Source organism: Xyrauchen texanus, chromosome 12 (assembly GCF_025860055.1).
Source record: "Xyrauchen texanus isolate HMW12.3.18 chromosome 12, RBS_HiC_50CHRs, whole genome shotgun sequence".
Lineage (NCBI taxonomy): Eukaryota > Metazoa > Chordata > Actinopteri > Cypriniformes > Catostomidae > Xyrauchen > Xyrauchen texanus.
The window spans coordinates 43,360,080-43,376,039 of NC_068287.1; the positions used below are offsets into that span (position 1 = coordinate 43,360,080).

The 15,960-nt window shown below is 41.9% G+C and overlaps 1 protein-coding gene across 13 annotated transcripts in view; it reads left to right on the forward strand.

Moving 5' to 3' along the window:
* Positions 1 to 15,960, forward strand: part of LOC127652796 (nuclear factor 1 X-type-like) — a 211,539-nt gene that overhangs the window by 164,348 nt on the left and 31,231 nt on the right. For 9 of the 13 annotated variants that reach the window (XM_052139179.1, XM_052139180.1, XM_052139186.1 and 6 more), the window contains 4 exons: positions 6,034 to 6,096; positions 13,074 to 13,148; positions 13,718 to 13,826; positions 15,026 to 15,061. In XM_052139179.1, the coding sequence (XP_051995139.1) occupies positions 6,034 to 6,096; positions 13,074 to 13,148; positions 13,718 to 13,826; positions 15,026 to 15,061 (283 nt within the window). The remainder of the gene's footprint in view (positions 1 to 6,033; positions 6,097 to 13,073; positions 13,149 to 13,717; positions 13,827 to 15,025; positions 15,062 to 15,960) is intronic. The other 4 variants (XM_052139191.1, XM_052139181.1, XM_052139192.1 and 1 more) reach the window with 1 other exon arrangement.

The following is a 15,960-nucleotide window of genomic DNA, read 5'->3' on the forward strand; positions in this document are numbered from 1 at the left end:
ACTACCTACATACATATTAATCTGGAAGGATGCATATGTAAGTCACAGCCGCGGGAGTCACAAGCAGGTATCGACCCCCTTAAAACTAAAAGCCCACCGATTGCGCTCACTGCAGGGGCTGCTGGGGAACACAAGGACTGAGGGGGCGCAGGATGCAGCATGCTTTCATAAGATAGGAAATGAATAAATAAGTGGTGGTGGAGGGGGCAAATACCCAAATAAAGTCCAATAAGAGAGCTAAGAGAACATCTGTGTGGGATCGCCGGGGGGATTAGGAACGTTTGGAACATTTTAAGCGCATTATGGATTAAAAAAAAGGTCAGAATGTTTAGCAACATAACGATAAACCTCTTAAGCAAAACCCAATTGGAAAGGCTCTGCTGCCTCTTCATTCTGTGCGTGTGTGTGTTTAAGGTGTGGAGGCGTGTGGGTTTTCGTCTTTTTTCAGGGCAATGGATTGTGGTTTACATTTTCCATGTATTTGTCATTCTAAGCTGTGACGTTTGAATCCAGGGGATCTAAAATGCCTGTCCAACTAAAACACACATGGAAATGTCATGTTTTCTCTTTTGGGAGAAGCTAAATTCTGTCAACATGGAGTCCTAATTTACGATATTTACTTTGTTTATGCATGTGCCTATTCATGTTGTGAAGGATTCATCAGTGCATGTTATACCTATGATTTTTTGTATTATTATTCTTACGAGACCCGTCAAGAAAACGTCCTGATTATTTTTGTTTTTTCATTAAAATATGCGAAAATGAAAGGTAGTACCAAGGGAGTGCAACTATGATGTATAAATACTTGAAAATGTTTTTTTTAAATGCATAAGATTTTTCTTTTCATTGTAAAACTGCAAAACGTTTTCTTTTAAGGGTGAAACATACTCTACACAAGTACACCAACGCAGCCACTTCCAGCTACGCAAGCTTGATTTTGTATGTTGCGCAATTTATAATACGATGCAAGTACCCGTTGCTCAATGTATCCAAAAGTGCCGCTATAGCAGACATTAGTGTAAACTTCTACGGTGAGTTTTCTCTTTCAAGTCAACTACTGTCATGGCAGAGCAACAGTTTAAAGAGAATATAATTATAGCAACTTACTTGACAAATGACCTGTCCAGTTTATTGGCGCAGACTGAAAGTGACTCTATCGCCCTCTTGAGTACTGAGGTTTGACAACGTTCCTATGGTTCTGGCATTAAGGGTAGGGTTTTGTTTAGTCTGTAATCGTTATAATTAGTTAATCAACTGTAGTTGTTTGCAGTTGCTAAGTGTAACAGTGGTCAGCTGATAGACAGCTGTGAAATGTGTATAAACTTCATTCTCCTGACCTCAAGAGGTACACTAGCAACTGACGCTAGGGCCTGTAGCCTTTAGCCTCTTAGTTAGCGCACCCTCTTCCCATGCCAGAGCTGCCGGTTCGAGTCCCGTTCGGAGCGGGTAGAACAGGTGCGTGACAATGGTGCCGTGACCCGGATGGGAGTGAGGTTTAGGGGGGTGAGTGTAACGGTGGTCAGCTGATAGACAGCTGTGAAATGTGTATAAACTTCATTCTCCTGACCTCAAGAGGTACACTAGCAACTGACGCTAGGGCCTGTAGCCTTTAGCCTCTTAGTTAGCGCACCCTCTTCCCATGCCAGAGCTGCCGGTTCGAGTCCCGTACGGAGAGGGTAGAACAGGTGCGTGACAATGGTGCCGTGACCCGGATGGGAGTGAGGTTTAGGGGGGTGAGTGTAACGGTGGTCAGCTGATAGACAGCTGTGAAATGTGTATAAACTTCACTCTCCTGACCTCAAGAGTTACACTAGTGACTGACGCTAGGGGCTGTAGCCTTTAGCCTCTTAATTAGCACACCCGCCTCCCATGCCAGAGCTGCCGGTTCGAGTCCCATACGGAGCAGGTAGAACAGGAGCGTCACAGTGGTGCCGTGACCCAGATGGGAGTGAGATTTAGGGGGGTGAGTGTAATGGTGGCCAGCTGATAGACAGCTGTGAAATGTGTATAAACCTCACTGTCCTGATCTCAAGAGGTACACTAGTGACTGACGCTAGGGGCTGTAGCCTTTAGCCTCTTAGTTAGCGCACCCTCTTCCCATGCCAGAGCTGCCGGTTCGAGTCCCGTACGGAGCGGGTAGAACAGGTGCGTGACAATGGTGCCGTGACCCGGATGGGAGTGAGGTTTAGGGGGGTGAGTATAACGGTGGCCAGCAGATAGATAGCTGTGAAATGTGTATAAACTTCATTCTCCTGACCTCAAGAGGTGAACTAGCTACTGACGCTAGGGGCTGTAGCCTTTAGCCTCCTTGTTACCGCACCCGCCTCCCATGCTGGAGACTCCAGTTCGAGTCCCGTACGGAGTGGTTAGAACAGGAGCGTCACATAAGCATATTAACAACTTGTGCATATTAGAGGTCAACCAATAGTGGATTTTGCTGATGTAATAACTAAGGTGGTGGGAAAGGCAGATAACCAATTAATCAGTCAAAAAATCTATTCTTTCTTTACTATGGCGGGAAAAGAGGAAAAGTAAAGAAGGAATAAAATCCCAGATGCAGTTTGTTCAACCAAAATACCAATAATAACTAGAAAAACTTGGTGCATAACACGGGACTTTTAAGTATAAACAACTAACTATCTGCAACTTTAGGCATACATTTTTGTCAATGACTACAAAAAAAGCAACTATCGGCACCGATTAATCGGTTAAACTGATATATCGGTATACCTCTAGTGCATATAGCACGTGTTGTCATAGGTGTGTGTTTATCCACACTTTAGACCTACTTCGAAGGCAGCTTACTCAGAGTGTGAATTATACATTTTTATAAATAAAAAAACATGATGGTATGTCCCAATTTAGATAGCAAAGTAAACATTTATGTGTGTGTGTGTCACCCAGTATCTTTGGCATGGTGTTGTTCAAGGGTCCTTTGACTGTGTGTGCTGAGTAGATAAGGATTAGCATGAACATCGTTAGATGCAGTACTGTGTGTGTGTGTGTGTGTGTGTGTGTGTGTATGTGTGGTTGCGTGCTGATAATAGCGTTGATTGCACTCCATAGACTGGAGGCTGAACAGTCTCTCTTTTGTGCGCTTGAGTTTTGATGAACTAGCCCCCTTATCGTCTGCTCTTTGTCTCTGCCCAAATATTAAGTATCTCTCATTCGCTCACATCCAGTTCTGCATACTGAGCTTCACTTATGTGCCATGTAAGTGGATTGGAGGTCATCCGAGACTTCTTATTTAGCTGTGCTCATACCTCCACACCACTAGAAGGCGCTCTTTTATCAGAACGGATTGCAATTGTTCTAAATGGATGAATCTAGTGTGGATGTTACCGTTGTTAGCGTGGTGCCAAGTTTCTCAGGCGAACCAAGCAAATAAAGATTCAGATTAGAATGCTATTTACATTTCATAGTGGAGTTTGCTGTCTGTGTTTTAGCAAGTTTGAACAGGGAAACATCCAGAATTGAATGCATTAAATATCTGTGACTTGCTTTACATCTAAAAGTTTAATTGAAGTATATGTGGTAGAATATACATATGGTAGTAAACAGGAGAACTGCATACCAGCAGCCCTCACACTATGATACATGTGCAATCTGTAAACAAATAAGTGGTGGCAGTCTGTTTTTAACTCCCTCGATTAGCATTTAGCACAAGTAGCAGAAAATACCCTTCATTGGCGAGGCTTTTAGTGGATAGTGTGTTGGAGAGGTTTTCTCTCTCTGACAGGAGTGTGTCTGTGTGTGGGTGCTTTGTAAGCTAGCAGGAATGCTCTGGTACGCCAATGCTAAGATGGCTGCCAAGCGCTAAGATGGCTGCCAGAATTTCATAGAAAAACAGCAGCAAGCGGACGAAGGGATACAGGAGAGAGAAAAGAGTAAAAATTGGGCTCCTTGTATCTTTTTAGGGTTTTTAGTGTCTCTTTTTAAATTGTTTTTACCCTTGTTTTGTTGACGCTAGTAAATCTTGGTAATACTTGCTATGGCTACTTATTAGGGTTAGGGGTTTGTTCAAATCCCTTACCATAATAAATGATAACGTAACTCACCTGCATTGTTTGTGCTTCTACGGACAAGAACGAGGCCTCAAATTGTTTGACATTTTGAGGAGAGGTGTGCTATTACTTTTCTAAGTGATCAAACTCGTAATCTGTTACCTTTCAAATTTGCTGCATCCCCACATGCCTACTCGCTCCCTAAGATCTGGGGACTGTGGAACCACCCAAAACACACTAGCAAAGACCTAGCAACCCCCTAAAATAGGCCTTGCATCATGGAAGTGAGTTTTGCACAGACAAACACATTCACGTTTTCCTTTGAAATTTTGCCATTGTATATTGCAGCACTTTTGATGCCACTAATAGTTACAGACTTCGTTATTTGTGGCACAAGGAATGTTTTTTGTGCCAAATGTGTCAAATATCTTGTGTAAGTTGAAAAACACAACAAAGGAGCCAGAAAGAGAGGCCAAATTCATTTTGAGGCATCCTTTTGAAAATCTATAGTTAGGCAGACCTAGTGCATATAGAAACAAATGGGGTAGTGAGTCTCGGCCAATTCAAACACCGGTGAGAGGTCTGGTCTCTCTCCAAGATCACTATACTTGAGAAAATAAAAAGCCTATGGAGACATTGTCCAAACATCTATATGGCAGCACAGCAGCCTTTGTCTACATCTTACTTATGCCAGAGTTGGGTTTCATCAGGCCGCTTTTGGGTGTATATCAGATTTAAAGGTTTCAGAGCAGTGCAACTTCATGTCTAAAATGGACAACAACTTGTACAACTTGTTTTTACTTGAGTATAATATTGAAAAGAAAACAAAAAAGATGGGATTCAAGAACCAATGGCATTTATTATTTACCATTGGCATGACCTTTGCACTTCAGTTCTTATGTGTTTTTGAACACACCTGAGACTACAATTCTGGGATAAAGATCTTGTTTCAAAGTCGAACAGATGTTCTGTGGTTTATCATCTTAGTATTGACGTTTTTACAAACAAATTATAAGCTTTTATTGCTACACGACTAGTGCTTTTGCTGTTTGTTTCTGCGACTATCACGTATTGTGGCCTTAAAACCGTGCCATGCATTTTTACAAGGGAAATAATGTAACGGGAGCCAGCTGGTAGATAGCTGTGCAGTGTGTAAACATCACTCTCTGTAAACCTCACTCGCTGTAGCCTTTAGCCTCCTTGTTAGAGCACCCGCCTCCCACGCCGGAGACCTAGGTTCGAGTCCTGTTCGGAACGGGGCGAGTAGGACCGGTTACATTGGTGCCGTGACCCGGATGGGAGTGAGGTTTAGGGGGGTGAGTGTAACGGGAGCCAGCTGATAGATAGCTGAGCAGTGTGTAAACCTCACTCTCCTGACCTCAAGAGGTGCACTAGCGACTGAGGCTAGGGGCTGTAGCCTTTAGCCTCCTTGTTAGAGCACCCGCCTCCCACGCCGGAGACCTAGGTTCGAGTCCCGTTCGGAGTGCGGCGAGTAGGACTGGTTACAATAGCAACTCGATTTTTACATTTCTATGGGATTTTTATGCTTTTTTAAAACTCGATTGAGCATTAACTTAATTGCTCGATTGAGCATTTACCTCATCTAATTGGGAGTAAATTAACTTATAGCATTTTGCACCACTAAGTGGAAATTTCACCCCAGAAGCGCCGCATTATATGTAAGGAGCCAAATAATATCAGTTTGCAAAAATGATGCCACCATCAGGCTCAATCTATCTTCTGAAGTGTAGTATGATACTTGCAATGTATCAAATACAACAAATACCAGGAAAGAGTATTAGATTTCATGTCCAAGCAATGCGCAAATCTCCTGAATATAATGTAAATGGTCCAGAACCAAAGCACATTTCACACGAGTCATCTCCAGCCTTCTAAACGCTACATTGAATATGTGCTGGAAGAGAATACTCAGAATGTTCTACATCTGTTAATTGATTCAGGCAGCATTGGACTCAACCTGTCTTCCATCCCATGTTTAATCTGCTCTCTCTTTCTGTCCTTTCTGTAGAATCTGGACAATCAGACAACTCAAACCAACAAGGAGAAGCAGATATCAAGCCTCCGCCCAATGGTAGGTCGAGCACCACTAAAACCAGAACCTATCAAAGATGCATACACTCTTGAATTCAACATGAAATTAACCGTGTTTACCTTCAAAATACACATCAAGGTTTCTTTTCCAGAGGGATGTAGTCCTCCACAATCCAATGCAAACTCTTGTATGGAAAGGCTGCTTTTCACAATCAATTACTGCTGGATACTATCAAGTCCCACCCAATTAAGGCTGTTAAATTAAAATGTGAAATTTTAACATTCATCGAATTTAAGATAGGAACGCACGTGTGAATGACAAAACTGTGCATTAAAATGCTGTATGTGCGGCAAGCACTGACGATGACTTCGGATTTATCACATTCTTGCGCTCAATAAAATGCTAGATGCTGCTCAAAGAATACAATTTAACAGAAAGCAGGTGTCACACAATTTTTAAAGATTGAAGCTCTTTTTATCTTGACACGGCATCTAAAAAACACAACGCTCCTGCACTTCACGCAGCGGCTCAATGGACAAAGACGTCTGTTTAGTGTATGTTTAGCTAAAGCTTGAGTCTTGGGAAGTACCGTGGCACTATTATAACCAGCTTGTTTCATTGCTTTACTTTTTTATTAACATTTGAGAATATGATTTGACAATCTATTTTTTTTTTATGTTGATTATTATTTAATGCACTTTAGTTCAGTGGATCAATTAAAAAATCTGGTGACTAGAATTATGGTAATATGTAAGTGAAAAATGTGAATTTATGGGAATGTGGAATCGGGTCTGATACTGAATTCGTAAAGTTGCCCTGATACCAAAAACCAATACCATCTTACGTGCAAATGTCATTAGTAAACATTCAGTGCACTAATTAAAATAACTTTATGTTCCAGTAAGATTATTTAACCACAAAAGCTGTGATTTAATGAGATAAATATATAGTTTGCATGTGCTGCATGCTTCAAATGTAACCCTTCTGGCTGCGCATGCCGGCAGGCTTTTCCCCACCTCTCTAGGGCTGGGGAGGGGGACAAGGAGAGGAAAAACAAAACAATAAAGAGGAGAGAGGAAGGGCAAGGTTGAGCGACAGTGAGAGAGAGAGAGAGAGAGAGAGAGAGGAGAGATCACAGCCACTCCTCCCCGGGCGGACAGGAGCGAGTCCTCTGACCCCAGGTGGAAGGAACACCCCTCTGCGTTTTGGCGGCCAGTTGGGAACTCCTCCGCACCTGGTAGCAGCTCCACCGCTCCAGGCAGCCAGCATCAAGCCCCTCCTTCCCTCGCTGATGGCGGCCATTTCTCCGCATCCAGGCGGTCAGCAGCAACTCCTCTGTCCCCCGGCGGATGGCCGCAGCTGCTCCTTTGGGTGGATGGCAGTGGCGAGGTCTCCACGACATCGCATCCCTCCTCCTTCCTGGGCTTTGGCACCAATGTAACAAGGTTAAGGTTGGGAAAGGAGGAGACGGGAACCGGCTGAACAGTCAAAATACTATTTAATAAGAACTTAAACAAAAAGACACACAACATAAACACACATGGCAGCTGCATGTGGCTCTCTCTCCTGAACTGCCGCATTCCACTGCATTTATCCCTCTCCTCAGCTGATTAGCCCAATTAGGGGCCAGGCATGCATAGTCAGGCCCCGCCCTCCTCCTCGTCACAACAATCATGTTTGTAGTAGATGACAGCAAGCAAAGCACTAATTCACTTTGTAGCATGAGCCACATACAAACTACATATTTATTTTAATATTAGCTATTTAATTAAATAGTAGCCTTTTGCGGTTTAATAATCACTTTGAGTCATGTAGCGACCAGCTTTTCCAGATTGAGAAGCTACTGTCATAGCAACACAGAAGCACTTCAAAATAAAAGCTCAATTTAAATGGAAAAAAGTATAACAGAAACTTTATAGTTATGTAATATTCACTTTAATACTACTACTACTAATAATAATAATAAATATAGCTGCAAGCACCGATACTGTGATCAAGCCAATTATCCATGAGCAGCAAAAGAAGCTTTGTAACAAGTGTTTGGTTAGAGTCTGATGAACAGTGTATGAGGAGTTAGAAAAAGTGAACTTTCAATCATAAAAAAACCCATTTATTTTAAAAATAGCTAGTTCTTAGAATTTTTGTCCAGTATGTGGCGCTGTTCTGAAACTGCTGAGGTACTATCTGGGCATGATGCTTATCATGCAGGAAAGCATTCAAGAGTTATAAGTTATAATGAATCTCCTGACCAGTTGGGGGCAGTGTGGCAAAATGATGCAGGTAACCTCAGGGCCTAATTGTGATGACAAGTACCAAGTTTCGTCCCAATCCCTCTAAGCATTGCAGAGATACAGCCTCAAGTTAAATTTTGCGCATTCTTTGTCAAATTAGATGAAGCACCATTCGAAAACAGTATGGTTTATCAAAATTCTTGTCGGGAGTGCCTCTAGATGATGCAAACCAATTTTCATGCAAATCGGCCAAATGGCCTAGGATGAGTTAAATTCGAAAAATTGTCAAGAAAAAAATTATTTCGTTTCTAGGACTCACAGTTCAAAAGTTATTAACATAAATACGATTTGGGCAGTTGGTGGTGCTAGAGGGTTTGCGGTAGAGATGCTACATTTGCTGTTATAACAGATCAGACTGTCCTCTATCTGTGTGCCAAATTTCATAAAATGCTCATAAATGGAAGCGGAGCATAGTTCTAGCGGGAAGACCAGCAGGTGTACATCATCACATCATTAGCTGGGTAACTCCCAGCCAATCGCACGTAAGCCAATGCTTTATAAGTCCGCTCACAATCTATCACATTGCTGTTTCGGTGTGCTAACACTGCAACCTCCACCACCCCACCACCACCAGTTGAGCCCTGTCCCACGGGGGGGTAGGCTCCTCGCCCCTGCCTCCTATCTCCGGCAGGACATGACGGTTCCGGGTACAACTCCCTCGGACTGCCGGACGGGGCCTACACCAAAGAGAGAGACATTACCTCCCGTTTTAGATCTATCAAATAAATGGCATCTCAAACTTCAGTCTTCCCGATAGAAATCACTCTGATGCTATTGGCTGATGGGAACCACATGGCTGCGGCACGGAGCTCTTGCAAATGGGATGCTCATGGGATGTCATCTTTCTTTAAGTGGTTTGCTTGGCTGGCGCTTAGCTCGAGTCTGTGTTTGTAGCCTGCTAACGTTTTTAGCATTTCTTATCTATCTGTTTTCAGCTTTTAATCTTTAATACCTGCCATTTTTCAACGTGCATCGGATTTTCCCCCGCGTTATACTCTCATCACGATTCAACTGCGTGCATTTTCTGCGTGCATCTGCTTTCTATTTTTATCACAATTAAACTGCGTGCATTTTAGAGCACACACCCATTTTCTCTTGTGTTACACGGATTATTGCATCGATCTCAAAGCACTGCTTATCAAGAACAACCATAATAACAAACAATTGTGTGAGGGATTCACATGAGGGATTCACATCGATCTCAAACTGTCTCTGCTCAGGAACAACCAACAACAACCGACAATTGTGGTAAGTAACGGTGTCCTCTCATGTTATTGCTTCCTGCACTGCATGTCACATGTTTACTATAGCTTCTTCCATCAGTAGTGAGTGATTCACATGTGATAAATGCAAGGAATTAGTCAGGCTGATGGAGAAGTTAATGAGTTAGAGACACGCATCCAAACGCATGTGGAGGTCAGTGAGAAAGAGAAGCCAGTAGATACTGTTTCGGATGCAGGTAGTACAAGTGCTGGCTAAACTTAGATTTTCTAAAATTGTTATTCATGTCATCACTAAAAATGTCCGGCTTCACCAGTCAAAGATCACTTAAGTTATAATGTTAAAGAGGTGTGTGAACTTACAAAAACGATGTCAGACACCCAGTTTTTGGGGTAAACCTTACCTGCTTAAGAGAGACGGACTCCATCCCTCCAGGGAAGGTGCCTCTGTCCTCTCTAGTAATTTCGCTCATAGTCTTAATAGTGATAGTATTTGACTAACTGGGGCCCAGGTCAGGAAGCAGACAGACTGGCTAACCCGAAAGTCTGCTAGCTGCCTTGAGACGTCACATAGGTCACATAAAGTACAACACGTAGAGACTGTATCACCTAGATATCATATAGAGACTGTGTCTGTTCCCAGAACTACCAAACACATACCCCTCACTTAATCACCTGTAACAAATGTGATTTAGGTCAACCTAAACATTTGAAGATAAACATCATATAAAGTTAAGGCTGCTAAATATTAGATCTCTTTCAACCAAAGCACTGATTGTAAATTAAATTATTACAAATCATAGTTTGGATGTGCTCTGTTTGACTGAAACCTGGATTAAACCAGATGAATATATTAGTTTAAATGAATCTAATCCCCCAGGTTATTGTTATAAACATGAGCCTCGTCTGAAGGGGAGTTAAAGGGAAACCAGAAACATTGATTGTGATCTATAACTCTACAAAACAATTTATGGAATCTGTGCTAATATTATTCTATTTGTATCCCTGTCTCAACCTCGGGACTCCTATCCCGAGGTCACCAGAACCGTCCGGATCCAGCTCCATTCCTGCTTGGGTTTGGACTCCACTTTCTACGTGTCTCTGAGTGATAATGACAAAATGCAGCCAGTGCCAGCAAGACAACACTTTAGTTTATTACGATGGACTTCAGAGGATGAACTGATGCCAACTCCAACCATAAGACATGGGATACTTCATATGACACTGCCTGAACCTTGGACTTAAGATAGACCTCACCGAAATGACCTGCAGGTTGAACTGTGAAGCACCTCACTGATCTCTGCTTGAAACACCTCAGTATATTGGTGGACTACACTCTTAAAGCCTTCATCAGCCAATTAACAAGGACAATTGCATCTATGTGAACTTCTGCAGTTAATACAGGATGGACTTCAAAGACAATCTTACAGTTCATACAAAATCTTTGTTTAATCACTGGCCCTTAATGCTCACTTAGTTCAATAATTTTAAACCATGACTTGCACTGCACATAAATAAGTAATATTGGCATTATATTCATGATGTTAGTCAGAGGGGAACTGGCCCGCACAGTGAGTCTGGTTTCACAAAAGGTTATTTTTCTCCATTAACCAACATCTCTGGAGTTTTGTGTTCCTTGCCACAGTCGCCTTCGACTTGCTCACTGGGGTTATAAATGCAATTATTACTTAATTACATATTTTTATACACAATTCACAATTGTATTTAATCAAACTGTACAGTGATGACTCTAATACCTTCTAGATATTACAGTTTCATTTTCTGTTAATGCACGATTTTCTCTAAAGCTGCTTTGAAATGATGTGTGTTGTGAAAAGCGCTATACAAATAAAAATGACTTGACTTGACTCATGCGAAATCCTCACTGCAGTTAACTGGCACACACACATACAATACATACACGCTGACCTCAGCCAGTTCTACAGATGGGTGTGGAACCATAACCATTCCCCCATTCAATCCACATACACAAATGCATATTGAAAGCCCATATGTAGAGCAAAAGCAATGTACTAAACATAAACGATAGAACAATCAAAAATGAGATCTCATTGGGGCCTGGGTTGCTCAGCGAGTAAAGACGTTGACTGCCACCCCTGGAGTCACGAGTTCGAATCCAGGGCATGCTGAGTGACTCCAGAAAGGTCTACTAAGCAACCAAATTGGCCCGGTTGCTAGGGAAGGTAGAATCACAAGGGATAACCTCCTCGTGGTCGCTAAAGTGTGGTTCTCGCTCTCGGTGGGGTGCGTGGTGAGTTGCGTGTGGATGCCGCAGAGAATAGTTTGAAGCCTCAACACTGCGGTAACGTGTTCAACAAGCCACTTGATAAGATGCGTGGATTGATGGTCTCAGATGTGGAGGCAACTGAGATTCGTTCTCCACCACCCGGATTGAGGCGAATCACTACGTCACCACAAGGACTTTGAGCGCATTGGGAATTGGGCATTTCTCACCCACACCTATCATATTGCTTCTGAAGATGTAGATTTAACCACTGGAGTCATATGGATTACTGTTATGCTGCCTTTATATGCTTTTTGGAGCTTCAAAGTTCTGGCCGCCATTCACTTGCATTGTATGAACCTACAAAGTTGAGATATTCTTCTAAAAATCTAGATTTGTGTTCTGCAGAAGACTGAAATTCATACATGTCTTGTATGGCAGGGTAAGAAAATGATGAGAAAATGTTCTTTTTTGGGAGAACTTTCCCTTTAAAGAGATCTAATTTGTGTTTTTTCCATCTTTTATGTACAGTACGTTATTTTGCTCTACATATGGACTTTCAATATGTGCTTGTGTTTGTGTGCATGTAGAACATCCCAGATGTGTGTGACTTTCTTTTGTCTGCAGACAAATAAAGATTTTTAGAAGAATATTTCCGCTCTTTAGGTCACTGATTCTCACAAAGAGTTTTTATGTGCATGAATAGGAGAAATAGCACCAAACAAACGTTTCAGCAGAACACAACCATGAGATGAACTAAAAGACCCCTGTTTGTTCGCCCAGTAAAAAATTGCCTTAACTGAGAACTGAGTCTCCCAAACTAAAAAAAGAGCAACCTCTGAGCAATAAAAAACTGAATACATTTGTATATTTGTATGCAGTGCACCACACACACACACTTCAGCTGAATACACAATCTCTAAGTGTGTGACATAAAGCATTTTTATTGTGCTCATTAAGTTTAAGCTGAGATTTGAGCGTGCTGTGTTGGAGTTAACCATAAATATGGGTTAGCCTCTTATTCCTTAGAGACGGAGAACATATGCCAACTGATGACTGTAATTATATGCTCCCGGCCCTTTTATGACAGTTGTGCTGAGTTTATTGTGTGTGTGTGTGTGTGTGTGTGTGTGTGTGTGTGTGTGTGTGTGTGTGTGTGTGTGTGTGTGTGTGTGTGTGTTTCACAGGTGCAGATGAGTAAATATGTTAAATTTTTTGGCTTTCTGTGTTTTCATATCTGGTTTTTTTCTGTCTCTGCAGGGCATTTGAGTTTCCAGGACTGTTTCGTGACGTCAGGTGTGTGGAACGTGGCTGAGCTTGTCCGTGTGTCACAGAGTGAGTCATGTGATCTCCTTTATGATCTATGGGATGAGAATTGTATTGAATTCTGGTTCTGATTCCACTTGATCATTCAGGTTCCTTAATGATTCTAGTAGTTTTGAGAAGGACATCCCCCCTATAATTGGTCCAATATGGGACATCATAAATTTGCCGAAAATATAGGACAGTTGGTAAAATGGTAACGAAGTTAATCGCGTTCTTGTCTTGTGTTGTCTGCTCTCGGTAAGTGTGGTTTGCTTTCTGCACAACTGCACATTGCATATACAGCGAGTTTCACTTACTGCCCTCTAGTGAAAACAGGCGGTACTTCATGCTTGAATTGCTCCGATGGTAGAAAAATTCCTTATTAAGGTCCGGGGACATGATTCATTGTTTTTTTAAAATATAATTAATCACAATAAAGTAACACGTTAAATCGTCAGCCCCTCTTGTTCCGGATCGTCCGTCTTACAACTGATGTGACTATTGGGAGTTTTAATGTATGTGTCGTGTTGTCGTGGCAACGGTGATGGATGCTGGGATTAATCATGATTAATCAAACTCTTCTCTGGTTTATAATACAGCCCCAGTTGCTACAGCAACCGGACCCAACTTCTCTCTGGCCGACCTCGACAGTCCATATTACAACATCAACCTGGGTCGCCGCTCCATCACGTCCACACCATCGACCAGGTAAACATGGACACACTTTCCTTGTCTTTTCACTTCACTTATATAAGTCTTGCATGACTCAGGAGCCGTTCAGACAGGACACTTCTTGCGCTAAATAAAGCTAGATGACCATTTTTGTTTACATATTCAAATAAATTCTCTCTCAGCTAATGCTGTTAATTATAGATACATTTTATACATTTTATTCAATCAGTTTTTCATCATGTTTGTTACATTTTAGCTTTTAATAATGTACAAATTGCATGCGTTCCATCAATAAATATGTCAATCTTAAAATTGCATACCGTATGTTTTGGAATATAAGTCACTTTTTTTTTCGTTACCTGAAAGGTCTTGTGACTTACAGTCCAAAGTGACTTATATAAGATAATTGATGTCGGTCTGTCAAACCAATGCACACGAAAACACATATGCTTACAGACAAACTGATGAAAACCTCATGTAGCATTTTAAAGTAATTTATTCAGAGTATTTTTCCTTCACAAAGTAGTTTATGCAACCAGTTAAAATAATCTGTCCATCATAACCAGGGCTGGACTGGTAATCTGACATACCGGGCATTTTCCCGGTGGGCCGACGCAGTTTTGGGCCGATCATGGGCGGAATGTCCATCGGGAGAGCCGAGTGGGCCGGTGGATCGGCCGCAAAACACGTCGAATGAGCGGCGATAAGCAACAATGAGCCGCCGCGTTATGCAGAACGGACCACAAAATGGCACCGCGATATGCACTCCCCCCCCCCGCTCAACAGTTGGGCCAGTTGACATGTAAATTCCCAGGCCGATTTCTCTTCCCAGTCCAGCCCTGATCATAACAGTAGTGTTCTAATAAACTCTAGACCTGCAAAATGACTTTTTAATCACACATACTGTATACACATATGAAGTTAAAATATATAGTCAATCTAATTGGGACAATTAAAAAAAATAACGATTGAAATACAGCACAGATGGGCTCAAATACGCTTTCGGTGTGAACAGCCCCTGCTTTCTGCGGTCTGTCTGTTTTATCCGTTTAATGCATGTTTGTTGCTCTCACACTTTCTTGCTTTCACTGTATCTGCACTACAACCTGTCTATCTTTTTTTGTATATCTTCTCACTACTCTTATCTCTACCTCTCGCCTTTTTAATTGTTGTCGATTTTTTCTCTTTCTCTCTTCCTGTCCTTCTCTCTTGTCCTCGTGTCTCAAACGCTGCAGGACTGAGATGGAGTTGTATGCCAGTCTCCCGCGGAGGTACTCCACATTGCTTGTCCTCTTCTTGTAGTCGATTTCACTTCCTGCTTTGGTTCTTCCTCTGCTGTCTTTGTTTTGCTCATCTGATCTCTCATCCTGCTTAAAGAAACTGTGATCTAGAATTGGTGATTATGATAGATCTTTATAAAAAAGGATAATTCTGGTCCTGGATGCTGATTGGTTAATACAGTATTCCAGACGTACTAAAACAATTACTATCGGGAAGACACGCAGGCTTGAGTGAGGTTTAAGATGATATTTATTTGATGAATGTAAAACAGAATAGTAACGTCTCTCTTTGGCGGTCCAAGGGAGTTGTACTCGGAACCATCATATCCTGCCGGAGATAGGAGGCAGGGGCGAGGAGCCTACCCCCGTGCGAGACGGAGCACAACTGGTGGTGGTGGGTTGGTGGAGGTTGCCGTGTTAGACACTGAAACAGCAATGTGATAGATTGTGAGCAAACTTATAAAGCAACGGCTTACATGTGATTGGCTGGGAGTTACCCAGCTAATGATGTGATGATGTACAGCTGCTAGTCTTCCCGCTAGAACTACGCTGCGCTTCCATATATCGCCCAACAGCCGGGTTGAGGAAGTCAAAATCCCATAAATGTTCTCCGTAGGAGACTTGGTTTTAATGATAGCTTATAAGCCTTTAAAGACAGACCTACCATAAGCTCCAAGGTTTTTAAAAACTGAACTTTAAAAGCTCACCGTTCACACATACTGTGGACTAATTTTGAAAAAATGGTCTCACTTTTCAGAGAACCGCAAAAAAAATTTATATATATTGTATGCGTTTATATTTTTATGATAAACATAATTTTTTTGTTGTTGTTTTCCAGAATTTGTTAACATGTCATTTAGGTTTAGTTCACTCTACCTCACTTTAAAAAG